The 23,526-nt window shown below is 41.0% G+C and overlaps 1 protein-coding gene across 2 annotated transcripts in view; it reads left to right on the top strand.

Annotated features, from left to right (window-relative positions):
- The window catches only part of pcnx1 (pecanex 1), a 31,911-nt gene extending 10,078 nt beyond the window's left edge, over window positions 1–21,833 (top strand). The window contains exons 7-36 of one of the 2 annotated variants that reach the window (XM_030718782.1): window positions 580–709; window positions 2,395–2,588; window positions 4,320–4,413; window positions 5,210–5,267; window positions 5,813–6,030; window positions 8,211–8,364; window positions 8,624–8,656; window positions 9,622–9,793; window positions 10,648–10,758; window positions 10,973–11,064; window positions 12,451–12,560; window positions 13,072–13,177; window positions 13,309–13,401; window positions 13,562–13,712; window positions 13,866–14,007; window positions 14,143–14,320; window positions 14,484–14,592; window positions 14,729–14,858; window positions 14,932–14,990; window positions 15,174–15,389; window positions 16,871–17,124; window positions 17,212–17,442; window positions 17,822–17,922; window positions 18,201–18,351; window positions 18,446–18,676; window positions 18,759–19,033; window positions 19,156–19,334; window positions 19,418–19,848; window positions 20,102–20,242; window positions 20,547–21,833. In XM_030718782.1, coding sequence (XP_030574642.1) covers window positions 580–709; window positions 2,395–2,588; window positions 4,320–4,413; window positions 5,210–5,267; window positions 5,813–6,030; window positions 8,211–8,364; window positions 8,624–8,656; window positions 9,622–9,793; window positions 10,648–10,758; window positions 10,973–11,064; window positions 12,451–12,560; window positions 13,072–13,177; window positions 13,309–13,401; window positions 13,562–13,712; window positions 13,866–14,007; window positions 14,143–14,320; window positions 14,484–14,592; window positions 14,729–14,858; window positions 14,932–14,990; window positions 15,174–15,389; window positions 16,871–17,124; window positions 17,212–17,442; window positions 17,822–17,922; window positions 18,201–18,351; window positions 18,446–18,676; window positions 18,759–19,033; window positions 19,156–19,334; window positions 19,418–19,848; window positions 20,102–20,242; window positions 20,547–20,687 — 4,685 coding nt within the window. In that variant the 3' untranslated portion in view covers window positions 20,688–21,833. Of the gene's footprint in view, window positions 1–579; window positions 710–2,394; window positions 2,589–4,319; window positions 4,414–5,209; window positions 5,268–5,797; window positions 6,031–8,210; window positions 8,365–8,623; window positions 8,657–9,621; window positions 9,794–10,647; window positions 10,759–10,972; window positions 11,065–12,450; window positions 12,561–13,071; window positions 13,178–13,308; window positions 13,402–13,561; window positions 13,713–13,865; window positions 14,008–14,142; window positions 14,321–14,483; window positions 14,593–14,728; window positions 14,859–14,931; window positions 14,991–15,173; window positions 15,390–16,870; window positions 17,125–17,211; window positions 17,443–17,821; window positions 17,923–18,200; window positions 18,352–18,445; window positions 18,677–18,758; window positions 19,034–19,155; window positions 19,335–19,417; window positions 19,849–20,101; window positions 20,243–20,546 lie in introns of both variants that reach the window. The other variant, XM_030718781.1, reaches the window with a different exon arrangement.
- The last annotated feature ends 1,693 nt before the right edge of the window (window positions 21,834–23,526 follow it).

The following is a 23,526-nucleotide window of genomic DNA, read 5'->3' as shown; positions in this document are numbered from 1 at the left end:
ATTGACTTTTGGAGCGTTTTCTCAGAAGACAAGTGCAAGAAGCAAACAGGCTAAATCTTTTTAGCAGATGTGCTAACTTTAGTTAAAATGAGCTGCTGGTCATACCAGATCAAGTAATGCTGTACCAGCAAAATTCATTGTTTTTGCCATTATCCTTCAAGTTCCGCATGATCAGAACAGAGTATGTGCTTCTCAGCAGAAGTTACCGGGCATGGTTTAAATGCTGCACTTACATTTTTAAAATGTATCATATTTTGGTATTGTACAGAGATCATTTTGGGGAATATTTTCATGTGCATTTTACTGTGATAATTAAGGCACAAGAAGAACATTTGTGAAAAGAGTAAGGTGCATGATATGGCTACCTGGAAAAGAAATGGTGGATGTTGTCATCTGTGTTTCAGTGACTAGGTCATTAATGTCTTTCAGTGTTGGTCTGTACGTCATTTTGTAATTAAAATGTAGCTCAAACCAGCGGTAACACACGGAAAAATCATCCCCTGGTTTCCACATAAGGGTCTCATAAAGAAAGGAAACTCATCCAGTCTAACTGGCCAATGATGTCTCTCATCATGACAGCCCCAGGAAGTGAGGAGACGGTCATATTTCGTCGCGAACGTAGCACATTTCGTCGGCAGGCGGTGCGGCGGCGACACAACGCTGGGAGTAACCCCACCCCACCCACCTCCCTCATTGGATCCCCTCTCAGGTAGGGCGTGCATAGAGCAGGGAGTCATTTCTGTTGTTGTGTTGCCTGGAATGAGCATGTGACCAGGTAGCACTCTTTCCTGTCCCACATCTCCACCAATTTGCATCTTCTTGCTGTGCATGACATCAAACAGGACATCGTTTATGACTGGACTGGTGTCTCCACTCTGCATGTGGTTTCTTTGGTCCTCCTTTTCTCAAGACTTCTGTCTTTATCCTGTTGTCATACCATCTAATCTTTTAAATTCCCCATTTTGGATCAAAGAATGGAGTCCTTACAAATTCAAAGGCACAAGGCCACAAGGTTTGACTAATCTACTTGGCTGACACACCGCCTGCTCTCAGATGTGCTCATGGTTTGTTCAGTAAGACAGACATCCCCCTGTATCGCATTGCTCTGCCCTTTGGAAAGAACTTTCTGTGCAGAGAGTGAGTGATTATATTGATCATTAATTAAAAAAACAACAACAAAAAAACAAGTCTGCAGTATTTCCCAACATGATCAAATTGTTTTTATTTGTAACTGTGATACTCTCTAGCTGCTCTTAGATTTTGAGAGCCCAGCTTTTTAAAACAGTTTTTCAGCACACTGAAGAAACACGTTTTAATGCATCCACCAGTTTTTTTCAATTCTAACTTTTTTATATATAATCAGTGTCTTTTTGTCATGAAATTCCAGTGTTGTGGCTCTCCTAATCACATTAGGATAAGTATAGATTTTAAGATTTCATTAAGCTTATTATGGATGCAAATCACATCTCTACACCAGTTTAGCCAGTGTTAAACTACATGGGTCTTTAGCACCCTGTATATGAGATCTAACTCTGAAAGTTAGTGTCTTGTGTGGACAATTGTTTTAATCTTTTCTGGCCTCCCATGATTGGCTGCTTCCCAGCAGAATACTACAAATGAACGGATAGTCCTCCATTTGTAGTATGATTAAAAAGAACTACTCAGAGATGGAAAGCAGCAGTTTATGTTCCACCAGTATAATTCTGTGGATGAGCATCAGGTTCTTCCAAGGTCTCTATAATTATTCCAGTTTGGTTGTACAACTACCAGCAGATACTCACCTCTAGGCAAGGCTTTTTGATTTCTTTCATCTGTCTTACAAGATCTCATTTCTAAATTCTGAGCCTTAAAAAATGTGAAGGAAGGAAAGCAAGTGTGCAGCCTGCCAGGGGTCAATAAATTTACAAAATGCAAAATCATTCCCTCTTCCACTGATCCATCCACCCCTTCACTGTCCCTTCACTCCCTATAGCTTTTTCACTTAATGCTCTTACTTGTGCACTAGACATGAGCAAAATCTAAACCATGTCTGTCGTGATTGAGGCCCATTTGTAATGGTTTTAAAGTAAACAGAAAAAGTGATGATGATTATTGTGTTGAGGGCTAAATATTAGCCTGAAGCCTCTACTACAAGTCACTGAACTTTGTTTAAGTGTAAAGTTCACACACAGAGGAGCCATGTTGTTTGTTAAAGTCTCTTATTTTTGCCCCTAAATTGGGGTTTCTCCACTGTGACAACCAGCATGTGCACACCACATCAGATCCCACTATTGTAAAACTACCCATGTCACATCCCGCTCACCTTTTAATGTTGTGTATCAGCAATATCAACACCCACTCCCCCAGACTCCACCACTTCTCATATCCTCCCCTTCTCCCTTCTCCTCCCAACAGTCTTCAGGAGGCTCTCAGCCAGGCCTCCCAGCCTTCTACTTCCCAGGTGAAAAGTCAGCCATCCAGAACCTCATCCCAGGTTACAGTGCTGAGTGCAAGCACCTCCCTGCTGGCCAGGAATGGAAGCACACACCTGGAGGGTTCTCAGGACAAGGCCTCAACTGTTGGTGCCACCAGCTTGCAGGATGACTTCGGTAGGGAGTTCATGAAGAGAGCTGAGCCGTTAGGAAAGAGTTTCTTGTGGGAGAGTGTTCGATGGGTAGCTCATGGAGAGGTGACAGATCTGAGCATTTTGTTGTAAGACCTGTATTTTCTGGTATGTTCCTGATTTGGGCTGCTTGATATTTTGGAATTGCTCAGAGAGAGCTGTCACAGATATGACTATGGCCGTCAGTCATAGCGGAGCCCTATTATCCACAGTCGGTGAACTGTTGTAATCAGTCAAAGCACAGCGCCATTATCCATGCTCCATTTATCTCTGTCTGTGATATTGTGTCTGTAGCTAATACTTGGCCTCACTGGGATATTGATGTTACCCTTTGGTCACAGGATAGCACATACCTGTCCCCAGAGCTGACAGCAGTGTTACAGATTGCTATAGATGTCTGTAGATAAGTATGTTTACATTAACACAGTACATCAAGGAAAAGTAGCGGTTGTGTAAAAGCTGTCATACACTCTTTATCTGAACCAGATAATTAGACCAGAAGCAGATTACTGTTGTGACACACTGCATGGTCTTCATGAATGTGTGTGTGCGCGTGTGTGTGTGTGTGTGTGCTAATCACATGATTTTGTCTATCTACGTAGGATAGTCTGAAAATGGCTTCATGCAGGGTTTTATACACTCTAGATATTGAGGTGATTATGATAATACTCCAGTGAAGATGTGGTTCATGGGACATCTTTGAGCAATTGGATATTTTTCAGGATATTTTTCTGACAGTTTCATCATACCAGATGCATTGCACAGGGGGGCACGTCCTTAACTGAAATCCATTTAAGGGCCGTTACAAATTCCTGAAAGTGAATTTTGTTTTGCAGGACTCCTAATTTCACTGACAGAGAGGCAGAAAATGTACAAAAAATATTTTAAGCATCCAGCTTGGCCTTTTTTTAAATTGTGTTTTCCCCACACTTTTAATGCCCATTACATTCAGTGTTTAGACTGCATGTGAGGTTTCATTAACAGGAGCAGAAGAACCGCTTTAGTATAGTAACATTTTATATATATACCCAAACAGAAAGGTTTAATCCAATATTGTAGATATTTTAGGTCTGTCTTTAACCCTTTGTAGGGCAACTGACTGTTTTTGGTCATTTCAACAGACTTTATAGACACCCGTGCCTCAGTGAGGTTAAGAAGAATGTGGTCTTGAAGAAATGGCCTAATGTTGTATAAAGTTATAATGTGTATGTCGTAATGTTCTAAAAAAGTGATGTAATGAAACTGTTACATGGTGAAAGGAACATGTTCTAAAAGACATGTTCCTTTCACCATATGTGTTTTTCTTCTGCACTTCTTGGAATTTTTTTTTTACCACTTATGGGCAAGGAACCAAATATGGTAACTTCACTGACTTGCAAATGAAACATTTAAAATATGCCACCTATAAAGGGTTAAGAGGTTTCTTTTAACAGTATTCACAGTGGAATAAAACTTCTCTGAAGCAACAGGCATGCAGTAGGAACAATCTGACCACTTGTCAAGACCAGCAGGAAATGAGTAACTTGCTTACAGAGGAGGCACTTTCACTGCATAATCTCATTTAGCTCAGATGAATACAGCAATATTGTCAAATTCATCTGATTCTCTGCATGTAAACATGAAGGTGAATTAAATTATTTCTACAGACGACGTCACGCTCTGCTTGTGATTTCCGTGGATTGAATGTGCTTTTCTTTTTGTTGTTGTGTGCCTCCAGGAAAGTTCACTCCCTCCTTATACGAGGCTGGCGGATGTGACATGTCGCTGGTCAATTTTGAACCTGCAACCAGACGAGCCTCCAATAACATATGGTTAGTGTCAGAATGATCACCTGATTTGTTTAGCGGGATTTTAGATGACAACATACGACCCGAGCCTGTTGTGTTTTAATCATAACTTAGCTGTTTTCTTTAAAGAGCTATGACATGATTGATTAAACACAGACCGATTAGCACCTGCCAGCACTAAGAAAGTTTCTCATAGATGGATTCTGTTACCTTTTGTTCTGAAGCATGCTAGCACTTTTTACTTGTTTCCAGTGTTTATTCTAATATAAGAAATGTTGATGATGGTTATAGCTTCATATTTAATGTAATGCTTTTAGAAGTGAAAGAAATCTTAATCATCTTATTAAACTTTAAAGGATTTAAACACCACAACACATGCCCCGATGCATTTTTTTTTTTTTTTGTCTGCATTGCATGTGAAAGGAAACTGCAATGTATTTTATGTATTTGAAATAAGATCACTTATCTTTATTTAAATGGAAATAAATGTGTGTGTGTGTGTGTGTGTGTGTCTGTGTGTCTGGGGGGGGTAATATTTTGTCCAGTTATCAAGCTCACCTTTTCTTGACTGTGGTGTTGCATATTTTGTTAGTCTGTGATGTGAGTTCCTCAGGTCTCCAACAGTTATTGGACAAGAGGATTTTTTTTTGTAATGGAATTGAGTCTTAAAAGGGAAACATGACTGTGCAGTACAAAAGCAGCAAATAGCCTATTGGTTATTTAGTTTGAGGTCATCAGGAAATGAATCATGATTTAATACAATAAGTGCAGCAGATGCTTTTCTCTCATCAGTGTTCTCATTTTGTCTAATTCCCTGCAGGGATACCGACTCCCACCTCTCCAGTTCTACCTCAGTTCGCTTTTACCCTCATGACCTGGTGTGTACCCAAGCAGTGAGCTCCTCTTGGCGTGTGTGTGCGTGCGCGTGTGTATTTGTATGTTTATGAAAAAGGGAGACAGGTGACATACAATAATAAAGCAGGTTGTCAGTTTTGTATATTATTCCTGGAATATTGCCAGATGCAAGCAGGTTTTTTTGTTGTTGTTGTTTTGTTTTTGTTTTGTTTTTTTGTTGTTTTATTGGATGTTGTTCCTGTTTTTCCTCAGACTGAAACTCTATCATGTTATACCAACTTTAATATAACTGCACTGTCTACCAGCTCTTCTATGAGTTTAAACTAGTTTTAAGTGGTTATCTGGTGTTGTCTAACCACTGTCTGCAATAACAGTTCATATGATCTGAAGAGTGGGATATTATGATGTAATCTTTATCCTGTGTGAAAGCCAAAATCTTAAAAAAATGTAATTACATGCATAGAAAATATTTAAGGCTTATAAAGCTTTGTTATTGTTGTTATTTTCTTCATTCCAAATCATGTTTTTGGCCATTTTTCTGATTGTGGGATAGATCTCCCTCCCTCAGATCCGTTTGAACCGTCTGCTGACTATGGACCCAGAACTGCTGGAGCAGCAGGACGGAGATCTGAGCCCGGAGCTCCAGGATGCACCACTGGGACAAGAGGACACTGCAGGCGCCGCTGCAGCTGGGAAAGCGAAGCAGTACTACCGTTTGTGGCTTCTCCCCTACCTGTGGGTCGGCCTGCATTTTGACCGACTTACTCTGCTGGCGCTGTTTGACAGGTAGGGCTTCACAACAGGTCATGTCCATCTGCTCCAGCTACATTTTTACAAAGCACCAGGTAACTTACTGATATTACTGATAATTTAGAAATAATGTAGGCAAATATGTCAACTATAAGGACTGGATCAGATTCATAATCAACTCAAAATGAACTAATCATACTTTAAACACATAAATGTCTACATGTTCCTGCTGTTGCAGGCTGTTGTCTGTTTTGTGCCTGTTCTTGACAAATAAGGGGAAATTCAGTAGAAATGACTCGTAGGGTTATCATATTCTATTTGAAGATATAAATATTCACTTTCCATGGTAAACATTTTTGCTCAGCTGTTTCCTGCAGTTGTCATGTCTTCATATAATAAACTCAAAATCCATTATGGTGATCTACAGTACTGTGCAAAAGTTTTGAGGCACCCCTCATTTCATTATACACTGCACAAAAAAAATTAAAGGAACACTTTGAAAACGCATCAGATCTCAGTGGGAAAAAAATCATGCTGGATATCTATACTGATATGGACAGGGTAATGTGTTAGCAGCAATTCAGTAGTTTGTGTGGCCCACATGTGCTTGCATGGTGAGGACCACGCCATACAAGCACATTCATGGGCTCCAGGTATCTCCTCATGCTTCCAGTAGTGCCACTGACTCTTGCCAAATGCCAAACTAGTGAAAAAACTGTCAGAAAATGTGATGAGAGATGAGGAGGAAAAAATGTCCGTGGCCTCCACCTGTAAAACCATTCCTGTTTTGGGAGTTGTCTCATTGTTTCCCCTTTAGTGCACCTGTTGTTAATTTTAGTTGAAACTGATTAACAACCCCCTCTGCTACTTAACTGACCAGATCAATATCCCAGACGTTTAATTGATTTCATGCTATACTCCGATTAAAAGTGTTTCTTTACTTTTTTATTTATTTATTTTTTTTGAGCAGTTTATTTTTCTTCCAAGGAGCCAGCCTTTCTTGTAATTTTTAAAGTGGTCTTGAGCAATAGTTCTTCGGGCATGCTGAAGGTCTTTGAAAGTTTTTCTTTGGACATTGGCTGCTTTTCCACTCATTTCCAGTCCAGTCCTCGTACCTGACCATTTTCAGAAGAAGTCTTTTTCCACTGACAGCAAATGAACAGTATCTAAAAGTCATGAAATATCAACTGGAAAGTGTCTGATTGGTAACGGCTTCATTTTTAAGCATGACAATGATCCTGGATACACTGCCAATTCAATAAAACCATACCTGGCTAGAAAAACACAGTAGAACGCAGTCGTGGGTTGGCCTCTACAGAGCCAGTACATTATTGAAGCTGGGTGGGATGGAGAGCAGAACAAATGGCAGCCAACATCCAGAGAAGAGCTTTGAATGTCCTTCAAGAAGCCTGGAGAACTATTCCTGAAGACAAATTAAAGAAACTAAAAAAAGCTGCCTAAGAGAGTTCAGGCTGTGTTGAAGAATAAAGGTGGTCATACCAAATATTGACTTTCAAGTTTGTTAGAATTGTACCAACTTTGCTTTTCCCCTATATTCTATATTTCATTTATGTTTGCATGTTTCAATAAATCACTGCACCCACTTCACATTTTTGTTGCAAAATATAAAGAACTGAAGGGTGGCTCAAGACTTTTGCACAGCACTGTTTGTCATTTGTCATTCTGTTTCTGGATTCGGCAAGAAAATCAACCACATTGTTGGGGCTTTGTGAAATTGAAGTCATTCATCTTATTAGTGGATTTGGAGTCTCTGCTTTGTGTCTCTTGTCTGTAATTATCTTTATGTGGGAGTCAGTCAGACTTCTCTAGCTGTAAGCTTCTCAACAGCACCGAAAAGAATGACCACAACTAGCAGTGAAAGAATTGATTTTTGATTTCTGTTTTTTAAAGCGCCAGATGGATCTCTTCGGTCAATATTATCCATTTAAATCGCTCCAGTTTGCTGACCCATCACCACATGCTGCCAATTAAAGCAGAGCTATTGACCATTCTTCATTTGTTGATCCCAGTCTTTGGAAGAGTTTGTTCTTCTCTAATTAGTCTTCCTTCTCTCTGTGTCAAGAATAGAGCCCTTTAGGAATATTCTCTTGATGTGTTTCAGACCTGATTAGCATAGTAAGCATTAGAAAAAAGTGATTTTGATGTCCAAAAACTACTTGAAGTACCTGTGAGTTGACTTATCTTGTTTGTTACAGGAACCGTGAGGTTTTAGAGAATGTGCTGGCAGTGGTGCTGGCTGTCCTTGTGGCCTTTCTGGGTTCAGTGCTGCTGGTTCATGGCTTCTTCACTGATATCTGGGTCTTTCAGTTCTGCCTCGTCATTGCAAGCTGCCAGTATTCCTTACTAAAGGTGAGTAGCTAGGTTTACAGCATAACCTGGGTGGATTCAATCGTTATGAAGTCCAACAGACAAGCACTGCTACAAAGAAGCAGTTTAAAAGCTGCAAAACATGTTTAGTCATAGAAAGTTTGGTATGTCTTTAAGAGAACTGCTGTTTCCGAGATAAAAATAATTTATTACTTTACGTCCTCAGAACTGTTTGTAATTACATGTTTGTACAAGGTATGCCAGCATTATAATTTCAATTGTGCCTTTCTTCACACTACAGAGTGTTCAACCAGACTCCTCTTCCCCTCGTCATGTAAGTAAATGTCATTTAAAATCATTATAACAGAGTGACATAAAAAATTGGCATCTAAACAAGATTAAATACAACAGATTTTATGTAATACGGGTAAAGAGAATCAGATTCCTTTCGTGTGCTATGTGATCTGTAGTTATTATCCAGTAGATTTTTTTTTTTTTTTGGCTTTGGTGTGGTCCTGAAAAATGATGCCCCCACCCCCACCCCACAGTGAGTCTGGGTTTTCCACCCTCCCTTGCATCAGTGGCCTGCTCTGAAACGGCGTCTTTTATTAATGCAGCTCATACTCAGCTGCAGGCACAAGCTTTAAATAGCTGGTCAGAGTTTAGACCACAGCTCACTCACTCACTCTTTGTCTTTATCTCTCTCTCTCTCTTTCTCTCTCTCTCTCTCCCCCTCGGTGTCCTCTCATCTCACCTCAAGGACTTTTTTTCCTTTCCATTTCTCAACATTTCGGGGGGGTGTCTTTTTAATCTGATTGGTGGTGCGTGAACTGCCACTACCTCCCAGAATGGAAAAGCAGGACAGCTTATAGCCTCTTGGGCTGCAACCTGCACGCTGCAGATATGCATCCTCCTCCTCCTGTGTAACCTTACACTTGATGCTATTTCTCTTTATACCTGTGTCACTCTCCCCAAGGCCTACACCTTTAAGGGATGATTGTTAGAATGATCATTTTATTATACTTAGCAGTTACTGATTTTTGCTGTTATCCAAGGTTTACCATGAAGGCACATATTAGCAGTATGTTTTTGTTTTTTATCATGCTTAACAAATACAAGCACAGCTTACAATTGTAATTTGGAAATGTAAGAAAAATGGAAAAGAAATGTTCCTACCATATTAGTAAATTAGTTTATTTTAATACACTTGGGTATGTCTTCTAAATCCTGGACTGTATTGAACCACAAAAAATGCTTCTCTAATGATCCGTTTGTATCATCATACCCTTGTCCCTGCAGGGCCATAATCGTATCATAGCATACAGCCGGCCTGTCTATTTCTGCCTGTGCTGTGGCCTCATTTGGCTGCTCCACTACGGCAGCCTGCGGACAACTTCCTCCCGCTTCACCCTGTATGGAGTTGCACTCACCAGCTCCCTGGTGCTCACCTCTGCAAGGGACCTCGTCATAGGTAAGTACACTGCCCTGTTGCCTGTTTGTACACTATGAATAATAATCAGCATTTAGAACAAAGTCACAGAGAAACTCCCCAAAATTAAAAAAAATAAATGAATAAAAAAAATCCAGGTTTTTAAAAAAGAGCTTTTAGAAGTGATTTAATGAAATTTAAGCAATTCAGTTCATTTATGTATATGTGCAAAAGCTGGAGGCTGAATGCAGGCCAGGAAATGCTTTAAAGGTTGTAAGTAAACATATTAAAGGCCCTGAAAGGTTTGCTTATATCGCAAGTAGTCACAAGTACTTTATATGACAAAATATTCATGACTAAATAAGCAACTTTCAAAATGCATCTTCAGTATCATTTATTAAAAAATTTTAACAGTAAAATTTCAGGAGTCTACTGATGTGGTTTTATTGGTTTTGACCGAGAGTAACCGAATAAACCAGCAGTTGTTGTAAGATCTGTGTGTGTTGCAAGATTAAATTCTAATCAGTGCACACAAGTGAGGGATCACAGACAAAAAAAATGAATACATAAGCAGATTGATAAAATAGGTTTCCAGGACCTGATCCATTGATTTGTGCAAAATGGTCATAAAGTGCAGACTGTATGTGAGCAACAAATCTCTGCTAAGAGCAATGCTTTTTTTGGGGGGGGGGGGGGGGGGTTGTACATATTAAGAGCTCCTTTTGTCAACCCACAATCAATAATAATTGCTGCAGTGTCCTTGGAGATGTTACTGTTCACTATTATGAACCAGTAATATTTGATTGTCTCCTCTATCTGAAAGGTGATTTCTGAAAATTACAGAATTATAGGATGATAAATGTGTTTAATTTTGCTTTGCTTGCTTCTCCCTGCAGTCTTCACTCTGTGTTTTCCCATCATCTTCTTTGTGGGGCTGCTACCACAAGTCAACACATTCGTCATGTACCTCTTCGAGCAGCTGGACATCCATGTGTTCGGGGGCAATGGTGAGTAACTTTTAGCTGCACAACCTCTCTGCAGGGGTGACTTTGACCTCTACGGGATGAGACAACAGACACTTTCCACATTGCTTTACTGTATACATTATGATGATATACCAGGCTTCATAAGAGGCCATAGTGCTGATTTGCATTCTGACTGCCCTTGTTGTTGTCAGTTTGAGTGCTCTCATTGCTGGCATCCTTCCTGTTCACTCTGCAGCCTCTACAAGCCTTCTGTCAGCACTGTACAGCATCCTGCGCAGCATCGTCACTGTCACTCTGCTTTACGGCTTCTGCTATGGAGCTCTGAAGGTGAGAGCAAACAATGACTAATGAGCACTGAACACAGCAAGTAGGAGGTTTTCTTGATATCTGGTTATAAGAAAAAAAAAGTCAGCAAACTGGGGGGGGGGGGGGGGGGGGGTACCTGATTCCGTTTTTTGCATTGTGAGGAGAACATGAATATTTTATTTTATTTCAATCCATCCAATCATTGTCAACATCACTCAGAAGTAAAAATTGTGAACGTCAGCGTGCACTAAAGGACAAATCACCAGTCACCAGGATACACTAGTTGCTTTTCATTATGCCAATGAGTCTCGTTGCTTCCTTTACTTGCATCTGTTCCACCCAGTGAGGATGAGAGAGAGAGATGATGATGAAGAGACACAAGCATAGAAGAGTTGCAGCTGCAGATGAACTCAGTTCATTTCAGTTTTATTTATATAGCACCAAATCACAACAGCTGTCATCTCAATGCACTTTATATTGCAAGGTAAAGACCATACAACAATAGAGAAAACCCAACAATCACACGATCCCTTTTGAGCAAGCACTTGGTGACAATGGGAAGGAAAAACTGCCTTTTAACAGGAAGAAACCTCTGGCAGAACCAGGCTCAGGGAGGGGCAGCCATTTGCCACTACTGGCTGGGGGTGAGGGGAGAGATACAGGACAAAAGACATGCTGTGGAGGAGAGCCAGAAATTAATACTAACTAATGATTAAATGCAGAGTGGTGTATAAACACAGAGGGTGTCTGTCTCCCAAAAACAAACTGGGAGCTGGTTCCACAGAAGAGAGGCCTGAAAGCTTATACAAGACACTTTTATTCATGTACATAAGTAAAGCATCATTACTGTATAGTATACATAACTGCATCCAGATGTCGGTGTTGACTATAAAATTACAAAAAACAATAGCCTAGCTTCTGCTTTCAGTGACGCCAAACCTCTTTGCAAATAAACAACCCTGTAAATTCTAATGTGTTAGATTTAGCACATAAAACATGATGGCATGTTATATTTCATCTCATGTTATACTAGCTGCTGATCTATATTCACAGCAACAAAGTAAGCCCTAGGGGAATAAGCTGTGTCACATATGGAGGAGCAGCATTTAAAGATATGCCACTGAATGAAAGGCTTCCACATGCGTGTTTTCCTCACTTGTAGCTCCTCCAGAAGCCTTTTTGAGATTTTTGGGTCTTTTTGGGAAAAGCCCCCATTGTCGGGATCTGTCTGTGAAATATTTTGTGGTAGCCCATCCAGTAGTTTGGGGGACATCAGGCTTCATCTATGTGAACAATATAGATGAAGTATGTGAAGATCTTTGGAAACTAACCCTTTATGTAAACACATCAGCAACATAAAGTCAGACATTCAGGAGTGTGTTAAATCCTTGTCTCACTCTATTCCAGGAGACCTGGGAGCCACATCACATCCCTGTGCTATTTTCTGTGTTCTGTGGCCTCTTGGTGGCAGTGTCTTACCACCTGAGTCGGCAAAGCAGTGACCCCTCTGTCCTCCTGTAAGTTTACAGACACGCACCACCGACCTCACCCAGATATACTTTGTTAAAGTCAAATTCAATTCAATTGTATTTATATAGTGCCAAATCACAACAAACAGTCACCTCAAGAAGCTTTATATCGTACTGTAAAGACTCTGCAATAAAACAGTTCATGTTTTTAAAACTCATGGTCCTCATGGTTGGATGTGTGAAACTCACCCATCTGGTTCCTAAGTAGGCAAAAAAGGGGTCACAAAAAAGGATTTTCCATTAACTGCTTGACCTCCATGTCTGCAAGAGAGAAATCCACATTAAAGAGTTATGTGCGACCTCTCTACTCAAACATATTCTGTGGATTATCTCAGATGGGGATTTTCTAAAATGCTCAGTTCAGATAGCTTAACACTACTTTACCAAATGGTTGTCGTGTTAACTGAGGATGAGCGTACATTTCTTCAGACTGTATAATCTCTCACAGGAGGTTGATGGTGTTCAAACTGGGTAATATTTTCTTATCCTTGATTTACAGCTCGCTGATACAGTCCAAGATTTTACCCAATTTAAAAGACAAGAATCCAGAGGACCCCCTGTCAGAGGTGCAGGACCCCCTGCCAGAGAAGCTGAGGGCTTCGGTGGTGAGTTAATCATTGACGCTTTTCTTATTAAAGAGAGAGCATGGTCGTTTATACAAAATCAGTTTCAGCTGTTAAAATTAAAGAGTTAAAACAGAATGATTTTTGATCCATGTTCCTTTTCCATTGTTTAGAATGAGCGTCTGCAGTCAGACCTGATCGTCTGTGTGGTCATTGCTGTCCTTTACTTCGCCATCCATGTCAGCACAGTATTCATAGCGCTGCAGGTACAGAAAACAGAAAATCAAATATAATGTGTGCTGTCAAACTACAGTGTGATTACATTCCACTGATGATGATTTTAATGTTTTTTTTTTTCCTTATGTGCTTATCTTAAAACCATCAGACACAAACTGTAAGCATTATTGCATCTCTGTGTTCCCTCAGCCTTTCCTCAGTTATGTCCTGTATGCTCTGCTGGGGGCAGTGGGGTTGCTCACCCACTATCTGCTGCCTCAAGTTCGCAAACAGCTACCCTGGCACTGCTTCTCTCACCCTCTGCTCAAAACCAAGGAGTACTATCAGTTTGAAGTCAGGGGTACGTACAGTCAATTACACACATCCCCTCAGCAGCATTACTTTGTTTCTGAGTCACACTGAAAAACAAATGAAAAATAAACATCTAGTATTTTCTTTGCTCTTTTCTTTTTCATGTGCTTTTGCATCTTAATTGATTTGCCTCTCTTGCCAGATGCGGCTCATGTGATGTGGTTTGAAAAGCTGCACGTGTGGCTGCTGTTTGTGGAAAAGAACGTTCTCTATCCACTCGTTATCCTCAACGAGCTGAGCCGCAGCGCTAGAGAGCTGGCCAGCCCAAAGAGACTCGACACAGAGTGAGGACTCTTGATATTTTCCAGTGTCTTTTTGTGGATTTTTCTCTGATTGTTAACTTTTTGAGTAATGTATGTTTGTATGCATGCTAGTTAAACAAAACTGGATTTTAAAATTTGTTTTTACTGCTGCTGAAGGATCGGCGCTCTGATGATCACAGTGGCAGGCCTGAAACTGCTTCGCTCCTGCTACAGCAGTCCTACGTACCAGTATGTGACGATCCTCTTCACCGTCCTCCTCTTCACCTTTGACTATCGTCATCTGTCTGAGACACTGCTGCTTGACCTCTTCCTCATGTCTATCATTTTCAGCAAGGTGAGAGGAATATTTTTAATGGTTTCAACAACTATTCTATCTGATTCTATGCAAGAGACTTGCCTACATTATCATATCATAGATGAATGAGTCATATTACTGGTATCTATCCGCTACCTATGCTGAAGTTGTGTTTTATTTCTCTTTCTTTTGTTTTTTAAAGTTGTGGGAGCTGTTCTATAAGCTGCACTTTGTTTACACCTACATCGCCCCCTGGCAGATCACATGGGGCTCAGCCTTCCACGCCTTTGCTCAGCCCTTTGCTGTGCCTCGTATCCTTTCGCTGTTGACTGAGTCACCAGTTTCTTAGGCTGACCTGCCGCACTGCAATAAATTCTACCTGTTATATTCATTTAAGTGTTTTTCTGTAGAAAATTATCAAATGGCCTTGACCTGAGGCCTTCTCAGACTCTGCCATGCTGTTTGTCCAGGCTGTCGTGTCAGCAATCTTCTCCACTCCTCTCAACCCCTTCCTGGGCAGTGCAATCTTCATCACCTCCTATGTCCGCCCCGTCAAGTTCTGGGAGAGAGACTACAAGTAAGGAATAAATAAATATTTAGTGTCAAATATAAATTTTCTTTCACTTCTAAAACTTGTTGCTTTTTTACAGCACCAAAAGAGTGGATCACTCAAACACTCGACTGGCCTCTCAGCTGGACAGAAATCCAGGTAACGAGATGTCTTTTAGTTAAAATCATAACCAGTGATTTGATGCATGTTGCTTTAATTTGTGATATTTATTTAGGGCAAATTGAAATCCTCAGTGTGTTCTAGTGATTGCACAGACTGCACAAAAAAGTAGTTAAGTGTTGTTTACTAATGTGCTTCATTTTTTCATTCATCCATCCTCAGGCTCTGACGACAACAATTTGAATTCCATCTTCTATGAGCACCTTACCCGTTCCCTGCAGCACAGCCTCTGTGGAGACCTCCTCTTGGGCCGCTGGGGAAACTTTAGCACTGGGGACTGTTTCATTCTGGCTTCTGACTACCTGAACGCTTTAGTGCATCTCATAGAGATTGGCAATGGCCTAGTCACCTTTCAGCTCCGAGGGCTGGAGTTCAGAGGTGAGGAGATCCATATGTTGTGAGAAGTGTGGAACCAGCTGTTGCAGGAATTTAGTCATTAATGGCAATTAATTATTAACAAATGTATGGTCATGCAAAAAAAAAAAAAGTAGGTAAAAGGATTCAGCAAATGGTACTGGTGTTTTATGGTAAAGAGGTCTTATTATCCCCCAATACTATAGTTAATATAATCAGCCCGGTTTATTTTCCAAGTGTTGCAGAATGGTGTTACTCAGGCACGTAATGTGCAAAAGTCACCAGTGCTTTGCTAACTCAGTAAGTGTAGAGCTCCAAACCTCCTCTGGCATTAAGATCAGCTCAAAAACTGTATGCTGGGAGTTTCATGGTATGGGTTTCCATGGCCGAGCAGCTTCCATAGGTGTAATGTGTAGGTGTCCAGTACTTTCCATCCATCTTCTTCCGCTTATCCTTTTCAGGGTCGCAGAGGGCTGTAGCCTGTCCCAGCTGTCATAGGCAAGAGGCAGAGTACGCCCTTGCAGGCCACCAGCCTGTCACAAGGCTGGTGACACACCCCCCCCCCCCCCCCCCCCCCCCCCCCCCCCAAATGTCAGGCTGGTGACGAGAGAGACAGATAACTATTCACACTCACATCTGCAGTCAATTTAGATTCACCAATTAACCTAACCCTACTAACTGCATGTCTTTGGACTGTGGGAGGAAACTGGAGCACAGGAGAACATGCAAACACACAGAAAAGACAGAAAGCCCCGCCCAGCCAGAAGGTGGATCCGAACCCAGGACCACCAGGCCACTGTGCTGCCTGCCCAGTACTTTCATCCATGCAATGTGCCAACACAAAGCTAACTTTAAACTTCAGCTTCTGCAGCCAGCTCCTGCTGTAGGTCTGCCATAGAGCAAAATAAGTATCAGACGTATTTGGATTACAGCATACGAGTGTGTTTGCTCTTATTTTTATGGATCTCCAGTTTCAGTCTCCATTCATATTTGTACAGATACAGACCACCTGTTTTTTCAAAACAGGTTAAAATAAACTAGAATTATTTATAAGCAGTATTTGAGACATTTCAGGAAAGTGGCATTCCACCGTATTTGTTCAGTCAATTTTATCTTCCTGCCAAACACACCTGGCCGTGCTTTATCATCATGACTTTGGAAAATTCAGCCTGAAGCTTTGTGCTGCAAAATAAACCTTCTGAGAGCATGTGACACAGTGAACATTTTACAGAATTAGAGTCACGCCTCAGAGCATGACACTCATCACCAGTCTGTCAGCAACTTTGTGTTTATTACAGAGCATCTTCTGTGTGTCAACATAGTTTATTGGGTTAAATCTCTGATAATAAAGAGTTTAATCAATGAGTGGGTCAATAGACATAAACTATTCTGATAATCACCATTCTCACTAAATTTTAAATAATAAAATTTATAGATTTATTTATAGATTGGAGCTGACTTGTGTCCCATGCAGCATCATTAACATACTGACTTCCCCTCCATAGGAACTTACTGCCAGCAGAGGGAAGTTGAAGCCATCACCGAAGGGGTGGAGGAAGATGAGGGCTGCTGCTGCTGCGAGCCAGGCCATCTCCCTCACATTCTTTCCTTTAATGCTGCCTTTGGGCAGCGCTGGCTGGCCTGGGAGGTGCTGGTCACCAAATATGTTTTGGAGGGCTACAGCATCACTGATAACAGCGCTGCCTCCATGCTGCAGGTTTTTGATCTACGACGTATCCTCACCACCTATTATGTCAAGGTTTGTGGGGTAACGCAAGAAAAGAATGTTTTAGCACAATGTGTAATTTCTAAAAGCTCTAAATGCTTCGTCCTTTTCTGGACTCAGGGTATCATCTATTATGTGGTTGCTTCTCCTAAACTGGAGGAGTGGCTGGCTAATGAGACCATGAAAGATGGCCTGCGGGGATGTGGAGAGAGGAACTATGTCGACCTGGATCCCACCTTCAATCCCAACATCGATGAGGACTATGACCATCGACTCGCAGGCGTCTCCAGGGACAGTTTTTGTGGCGTCTACCTGGGCTGGATCCAGTACTGCAACTCCCGAAGGGCCAAGGTAACGAGGACTTCAGTTGTTGTTCCCCAAGCGACAATAAAGGGGGTTACTGGGCAGCAGGCCAATGGTCCAGACTACATTTATGCAGCTATTTAAACAAACCATATTTTATTTATTCATTGTCACAATAAAATAAAAGAATATACTAATAGCCTGACAGTGGCAGTTTGTGGTCAAACTTCAGATCATCAAAGACTTTAAATGCCTTCAGCAGTTTGATTTTAATCACTCTTTAAAAAGTCATTGCATCTCGTTACTGCCCAAAGGGATGCTGTGTTTGCGTCAGTTGTCAGATGACTTTTTTTTGTAAAGATTTGGAGATAAAAACTGGTCCCTAAAATCTTTCATGTCTTTTTTTTTTTTTGGTCTCGTTTTGTAGCCACTGGACAGTGAGAAAGACTCACCTCTGGTGCTCCTCTGTTTTGGCCTGTGCGTGCTGGGAAGGAGAGCTCTGGGAACAGCAGCTCATCATATGTCCAGGTTATTTAGTAATCTTTATTACTATGAGTGCGTGAGTTAAAATGTGTCAAGTACTGAGTTCGCTTACATAAGCTAAACAGCAACAGGAGTTTGACTTGTTGTGACAATCAGGCCTTCAATGTTGCCTGTTTAGTTTTCAAAAGAATCAGAGCAAATATTTAAAAGTGTAAATACACTCAGAATTGTATTTTCCTATTTTCTCTCTCTCTCTCTCTCTCTTTGTGTGCTCGATAAAGAGTACTTAATAATGCTTATATCTTTTCTTTTTTCCATTACAGCAATCTGGAGTCTTTCCTTTATGGACTTCATGCATTATTTAAAGGAGATTTTCGCATTTCATCTGTGCGAGATGAGTGGATCTTTGCAGACATGGAACTGCTCAGGAAGGTTGTAGTGCCTGGAATCCGAATGTCTCTCAAACTACACCAGGTGAGACCCTGAACGTGACCTATCTGAGATGAAACTGTCTTAAACCGTGGACTCTGGGATTTGATCTCTCTTCACTTTTTTTTTGTCTTGTCAGGACCACTTCACGTCCCCCGATGAGTACGATGAGCCAGCAGTTCTTTTTGAGGCCATCTCCTCTCACCAGCAGAACCTGGTCATTGCTCACGAGGGTGACCCTGCCTGGAGGAGCGCTGTGCTGTCCAATGCTCCATCACTCCTAGCCCTGCGCCATGTCCTGGATGAAGGCACCAACGAGTATAAAATTATAATGCTCAATCGGCGATACCTTAGCTTCCGTGTCATCAAGGTGGGACTGCAACAGATTCAGTATGGTTTAGTGATACTGTTAAGACATGTTATTTAATGCCAACTTGTGCTGTCTGCTGCAGGTGAATAAAGAATGTGTCCGAGGGCTTTGGGCAGGGCAGCAGCAGGAGCTGGTGTTCCTGAGAAACAGAAACCCTGAGCGTGGGAGCATCCAGAATGCCAAGCAGGCTCTGCGTAACATGATCAACTCTTCTTGCGACCAGCCGATTGGATATCCGATATACGTATCCCCGCTGACCACCTCCTACTGCAACTCACACCCACAGCTCGGACACATCCTGGGAGGCCCTATCAGCATCGGAAATATCCGCAACTTTATTGTCAGCACCTGGCACAGGTTTGTTTGGCTTTATGCTCAGAAAACCTGTTTTGTAAATGTGGTGATATATTGTTTTCTGAGTATTTCTTTTGTATATTTTTGGTCTGATTTGAGATTAATATGAAGATTTCTCTTCTCAGATTACGGAAAGGTTGTGGTGCAGGTTGTAATAGTGGTGGGAATATTGAGGACTCAGATGCAGGGGGTTTGTCCTGTGGCAGTGGGAATGGGACAGGAGGTGACTCTCAGCAGAGCTCAATGTCTCAGGGGGGCACCTCAGCGCCTGCTCCTCCTCACTCATACCAGCCACACACTCTGGGTGAGAACTATTGCTCCTCTATCACTTTTTGCCTTTAACAGCATAGCAGGAAAACTAATGCCAGTTCTCCCCTTTGCGTCCAGGCACCAGTCAAAGTTCCCAATCTGTTCAGTCGGGTTTGGTGCGCCACTCCCCTGCCCGAGCCTCCGTGGCCAGCCATTCGTCGTCATACCGCTATGGCAGCAGCCGCCACTCCTCACTTCGCACCTCCACCACAGGTCTGGAGCCCTGCCGACGTTCCTCTACCAGCCAACTGTCTCTGCGCACGATCCCCCCATCTCTGCAGCTCCGGCTGGGCTCCACCTCCGACCCCACCGGCCCCTCAGCCTCCCTGTCCAGCCACAGCATCCCTCCCTGCAAACGCCACACACTGGTAGGCCTCCTGGGGAACGACAGCCTCTGCAGCACCGTGACAGATCCTCTCAGCCAGCACCATCACCATCATCAACACCCACAGCAACACAACCCCACTGTCTGCACAGTACGGAGAGATGACATCTCCTACAGAGTGCAGGTTTGTAAATACTCTCTATTCTGTGTATCCAGAGCCACAAAATAAAAGAAGTCCGGGTATAATTATCAAACATAATTTACCAACAAATTTTCAATCTCCTTATAAATCAGAGAACTTCTAGTGTGTTTATCGTTGTCCACTTTAACTTATGTGTGTTTGTGTGTGCTTGTAGTGTCATTTCTTTGAGTAACAGCCCTCAGTCCTTTTGTGATTCCATAAGTTCTAACATTGTCATTCCGTGATTTCCCCTCAGATTGTGGACGTGAGTCAGGTGCTGGAGAACATCAACTTATCAAAGCGGAAGGAGCTTCAGTGGCCTGACGAAACAATGAGACTGAGGGCAGGAAGGACCTGCTGGAGAGACTGGAGCCCTTTAGAGGGCATGGAAGGGCATGTAAGTATCTTCTAACAGATGTTACCACATCAGCACCATGCTTCCCTTTGCTCATCTTCATGCAAAGATAACTTAAACTCTGGGACATGTAAATGTGCTCTAGTTTGCCTCATACAGTCCAGTTTACACACCCACTGACTTCTTGTACTGTAAATGTGATTTAGTGATTATGATCATGTTTGCACATGCCCTATTTTTTTGGCCTATAACACCCTGTCTGACCTACTTGTTCTGTATAAATGCTTCATAAATTTTATTTGATGCTTCCTCTCACAAAGCCACCTCCCTCTGTTGCCCTCTGCAGGTGATTCACCGGTGGGTGCCTTGTAGCAGAGACCCAGCCAATCGCTCCCATATAGACAAAACCATCCTGCTGGTACAGGTGGAAGATAAGCTAGTGCCCATTATTGAGACTGGCATCATTGAGTTGGGTGCAGAGGTTTGAGGATAAGCAAGCACCCCACACACACACATATGTGCGCTCTTGCGTGAAGATGAAGTCAGACCCTCATCTGGCTTTCAGCAGACAACAAGCAGCCTGCAGACAAACAGGAAATGGGAGCTTTCCCCCCTCCCTCGTTCCTTATTGCTGAGGGGGAAAGGAAGCCAGGGAAATGTGCAAGCACAGGCAGAGTATACATTTATCCAATGGTTTCATCAACACTTGCATCCACAATATCTGCCTTGCTTTGCATCTCAGAAATGCTGCATGACAGTAAACAACCCTTAAGTTAGTTCTTGCTACTGGTAATTAATTTCTATGCATTCATTTTGTTGGAAATCCCGACAGAGCTGAGTGTAAGGAGTGTGTGGAGTTCTTTCTTCTCTCCTGTTTATCCTTTATTTGCCAAATAAGTTTATTGAATATCTGCTATGGATTCATATATGTGAAAGCTTTTTTTTTTTTTTTTTTTTTCTTTTTTTTTTTCTTCTTCTTCTTTATTTGCTGCCAAGACTACAAAGAAAGTTGTGGTGCAGAAGAGACAGAAGTTGTCGTCAACACCCTGTTTCATTGTTGTCATTCCTTTTGGATTAGTTTGAAATTTGCAAGATTAATTTACACCTAAGAAAAAAGAACTTGCACTATAATTTTTTTTTTTAATTTACAGTGATGCACTACAATCTTTAGATAAATTCACATTTTATTTATTACAGATTCTGAATGGCCATGGTTACAGATGCCTTGGGAATGAAAAAAAATGCAATCATCATTCTGTTTTTGGCCATTTTTATTTTAATATTTTACGTTTGATAAACTTGAAAATAACTTTTTACTGTATATGATTATATCTATCTATCTATATATATATATATATATATATATATACATATATATATATTTACACAAATATATATATAATGTAAATGTATAAAAGATTTTGTTTTCAATATTTATTACTGTGAATACGGTATTTACACTTTGTTACATTTTTTTTTTTTTTTTTCATTTTGGGACAAAGGTTAATGTATAAAGGACCATTGGTTGAAAATGAGATGCCGCAATTTCAGTGGACTGTTTCTCTATTTAACTTAATTCTTTTCTATATGGAGAAATAAAAGTTTGATTTATTGCTGTCTTTAATACTCTGATTTTATTTGTCAGATCATTTTCAGCATCAAAAGAACTGAAATCACAGCTTCAGTTTCTGTTTTCATCTTTAAACTGAATCTGTTCGGGTTATCTGTCATGAACAGTACTGTGCAAAAGTCTTGAGCCACCCCAAATTTCTCTATATTTTGCCTCCAAGGAGCCAGAGTTATTTTTTTTAAGTGGTCTGAGCAATAGTTCTTCAGGCTTTCTGAAGCTCTTTGAAAGTTTTTCTTTGGACATTGGCTGCTTTTTCACTTATTTTCAGTTCAGTCCTTGTACCTGACATTTCAGAGGATTTTTTTGTTTTCTTTAGCCACTTAACACTGACCTAACTCAAGAGATAAACCAGTGTTGTGTCTACACAAAACAGGCAAGTTAACAAAGAATCAATTTTAAATTGTATCTTTAGGCACTTTCTTGCTAGCAACCTGTTGCAATAACATAATTTGTTCACATATCTTTAGTTGAATCTATTAAAAATGCTAAAGATAACGGTTTGATAGGCATAAAATTGTATTTTTGCAACAATGAGATGATTCCCAAAGAGCTATTAACCAAAAACTTGTCAGATCTCCTAATGTTGGGTTGTGTGTTCTTAAAAAATTGAGGAAACTGGACAAGTGAAGGGAAAAAGAAGAAATGGGAAACAATCCAGCATGATGAATCCAAATTTGAAATTTTTGGTTCAAATTGTCATCAGTGTATACAGAGGAGGTCGCAAAGATACAACAGTGAGTGTCTATAACCATCTGTAAAACATGGTGGAAGCTCTGTCATAGTATGGCGCTGCATTCAGCTGTGGTTTTGGGGATCGTTTAAAAATTGATGGAATTATGAAAACAGAATGGGACAGTCAGATTTTTATCCACTAAGCAATACCATCTGGAAAGCATCTGATTGGCAACAGCTTAATTTTTCAGCATAACAGTGATACCAAACACACTTTCAATGCAGTAAAAGCATACCTGGATAGAAAAAAGTGCAATAGAACATTATCAGTTGTTGATTGGCTTTGCCAGAGCCTGGATCTCAACATTATTGAAGCAGTGTAAGATCATCCAAAATAATCAGTTAAAATCTCAGGATTCAGACTCCTTTAAACACTGTTTCAGAAAGTGTTTTTCTTCTTTTAGATATCTGACGTCAGTGAGAGGGGGGTTTCCCTAATATGGTCATCTTAATGACACAGCTGTGTGTGTGTGTGTGTGTGTGTGTGTGAGAACCAGCCCTCCTACCTGCTGTTTAAACATTTGGGTTGTCAAACACACCCATAATTGTGTCAGTAAATATAAAATGAAACTTGTGATCAGCAGGTGGATTGAATTTTATATTTATGGTTTTGCTGTAGTATATGAAAGGGTGATTAAAATGAAGTGAAAGAGACAGTTATAAAACTGATCCCGCACGAGACACAAAACTACCTGAAAACCACCTGAAAGGCAACAGAACTGAAAGCAGATAAACGGATCCCCAGGAAGATAATGCTGTTTTTGAAACCATAATTAAAACATAAATAGCTTTATGTTTGTGTTAGAGCCTTTTTACTTCATATAAAATAAAATATGGTGTCACATGACACTGAAGCCTCGTGTTATCTGGTTTTTACCTTCAAGTTCATGAGTAAATCACATGACTTACGTGGATGCCCCGCCCCCTTAGCGTTCTGATTGGCTCTCGTTGAAGATGATGCCAA

The sequence above is a fragment of the Archocentrus centrarchus genome, chromosome 22, assembly GCF_007364275.1.
Source record: "Archocentrus centrarchus isolate MPI-CPG fArcCen1 chromosome 22, fArcCen1, whole genome shotgun sequence".
Taxonomy (NCBI): Eukaryota; Metazoa; Chordata; class Actinopteri; order Cichliformes; family Cichlidae; genus Archocentrus; species Archocentrus centrarchus.
The sequence above is the reverse complement of the archived record's forward strand: the minus strand, read 5'-3'. Positions and strand labels throughout refer to the sequence as shown.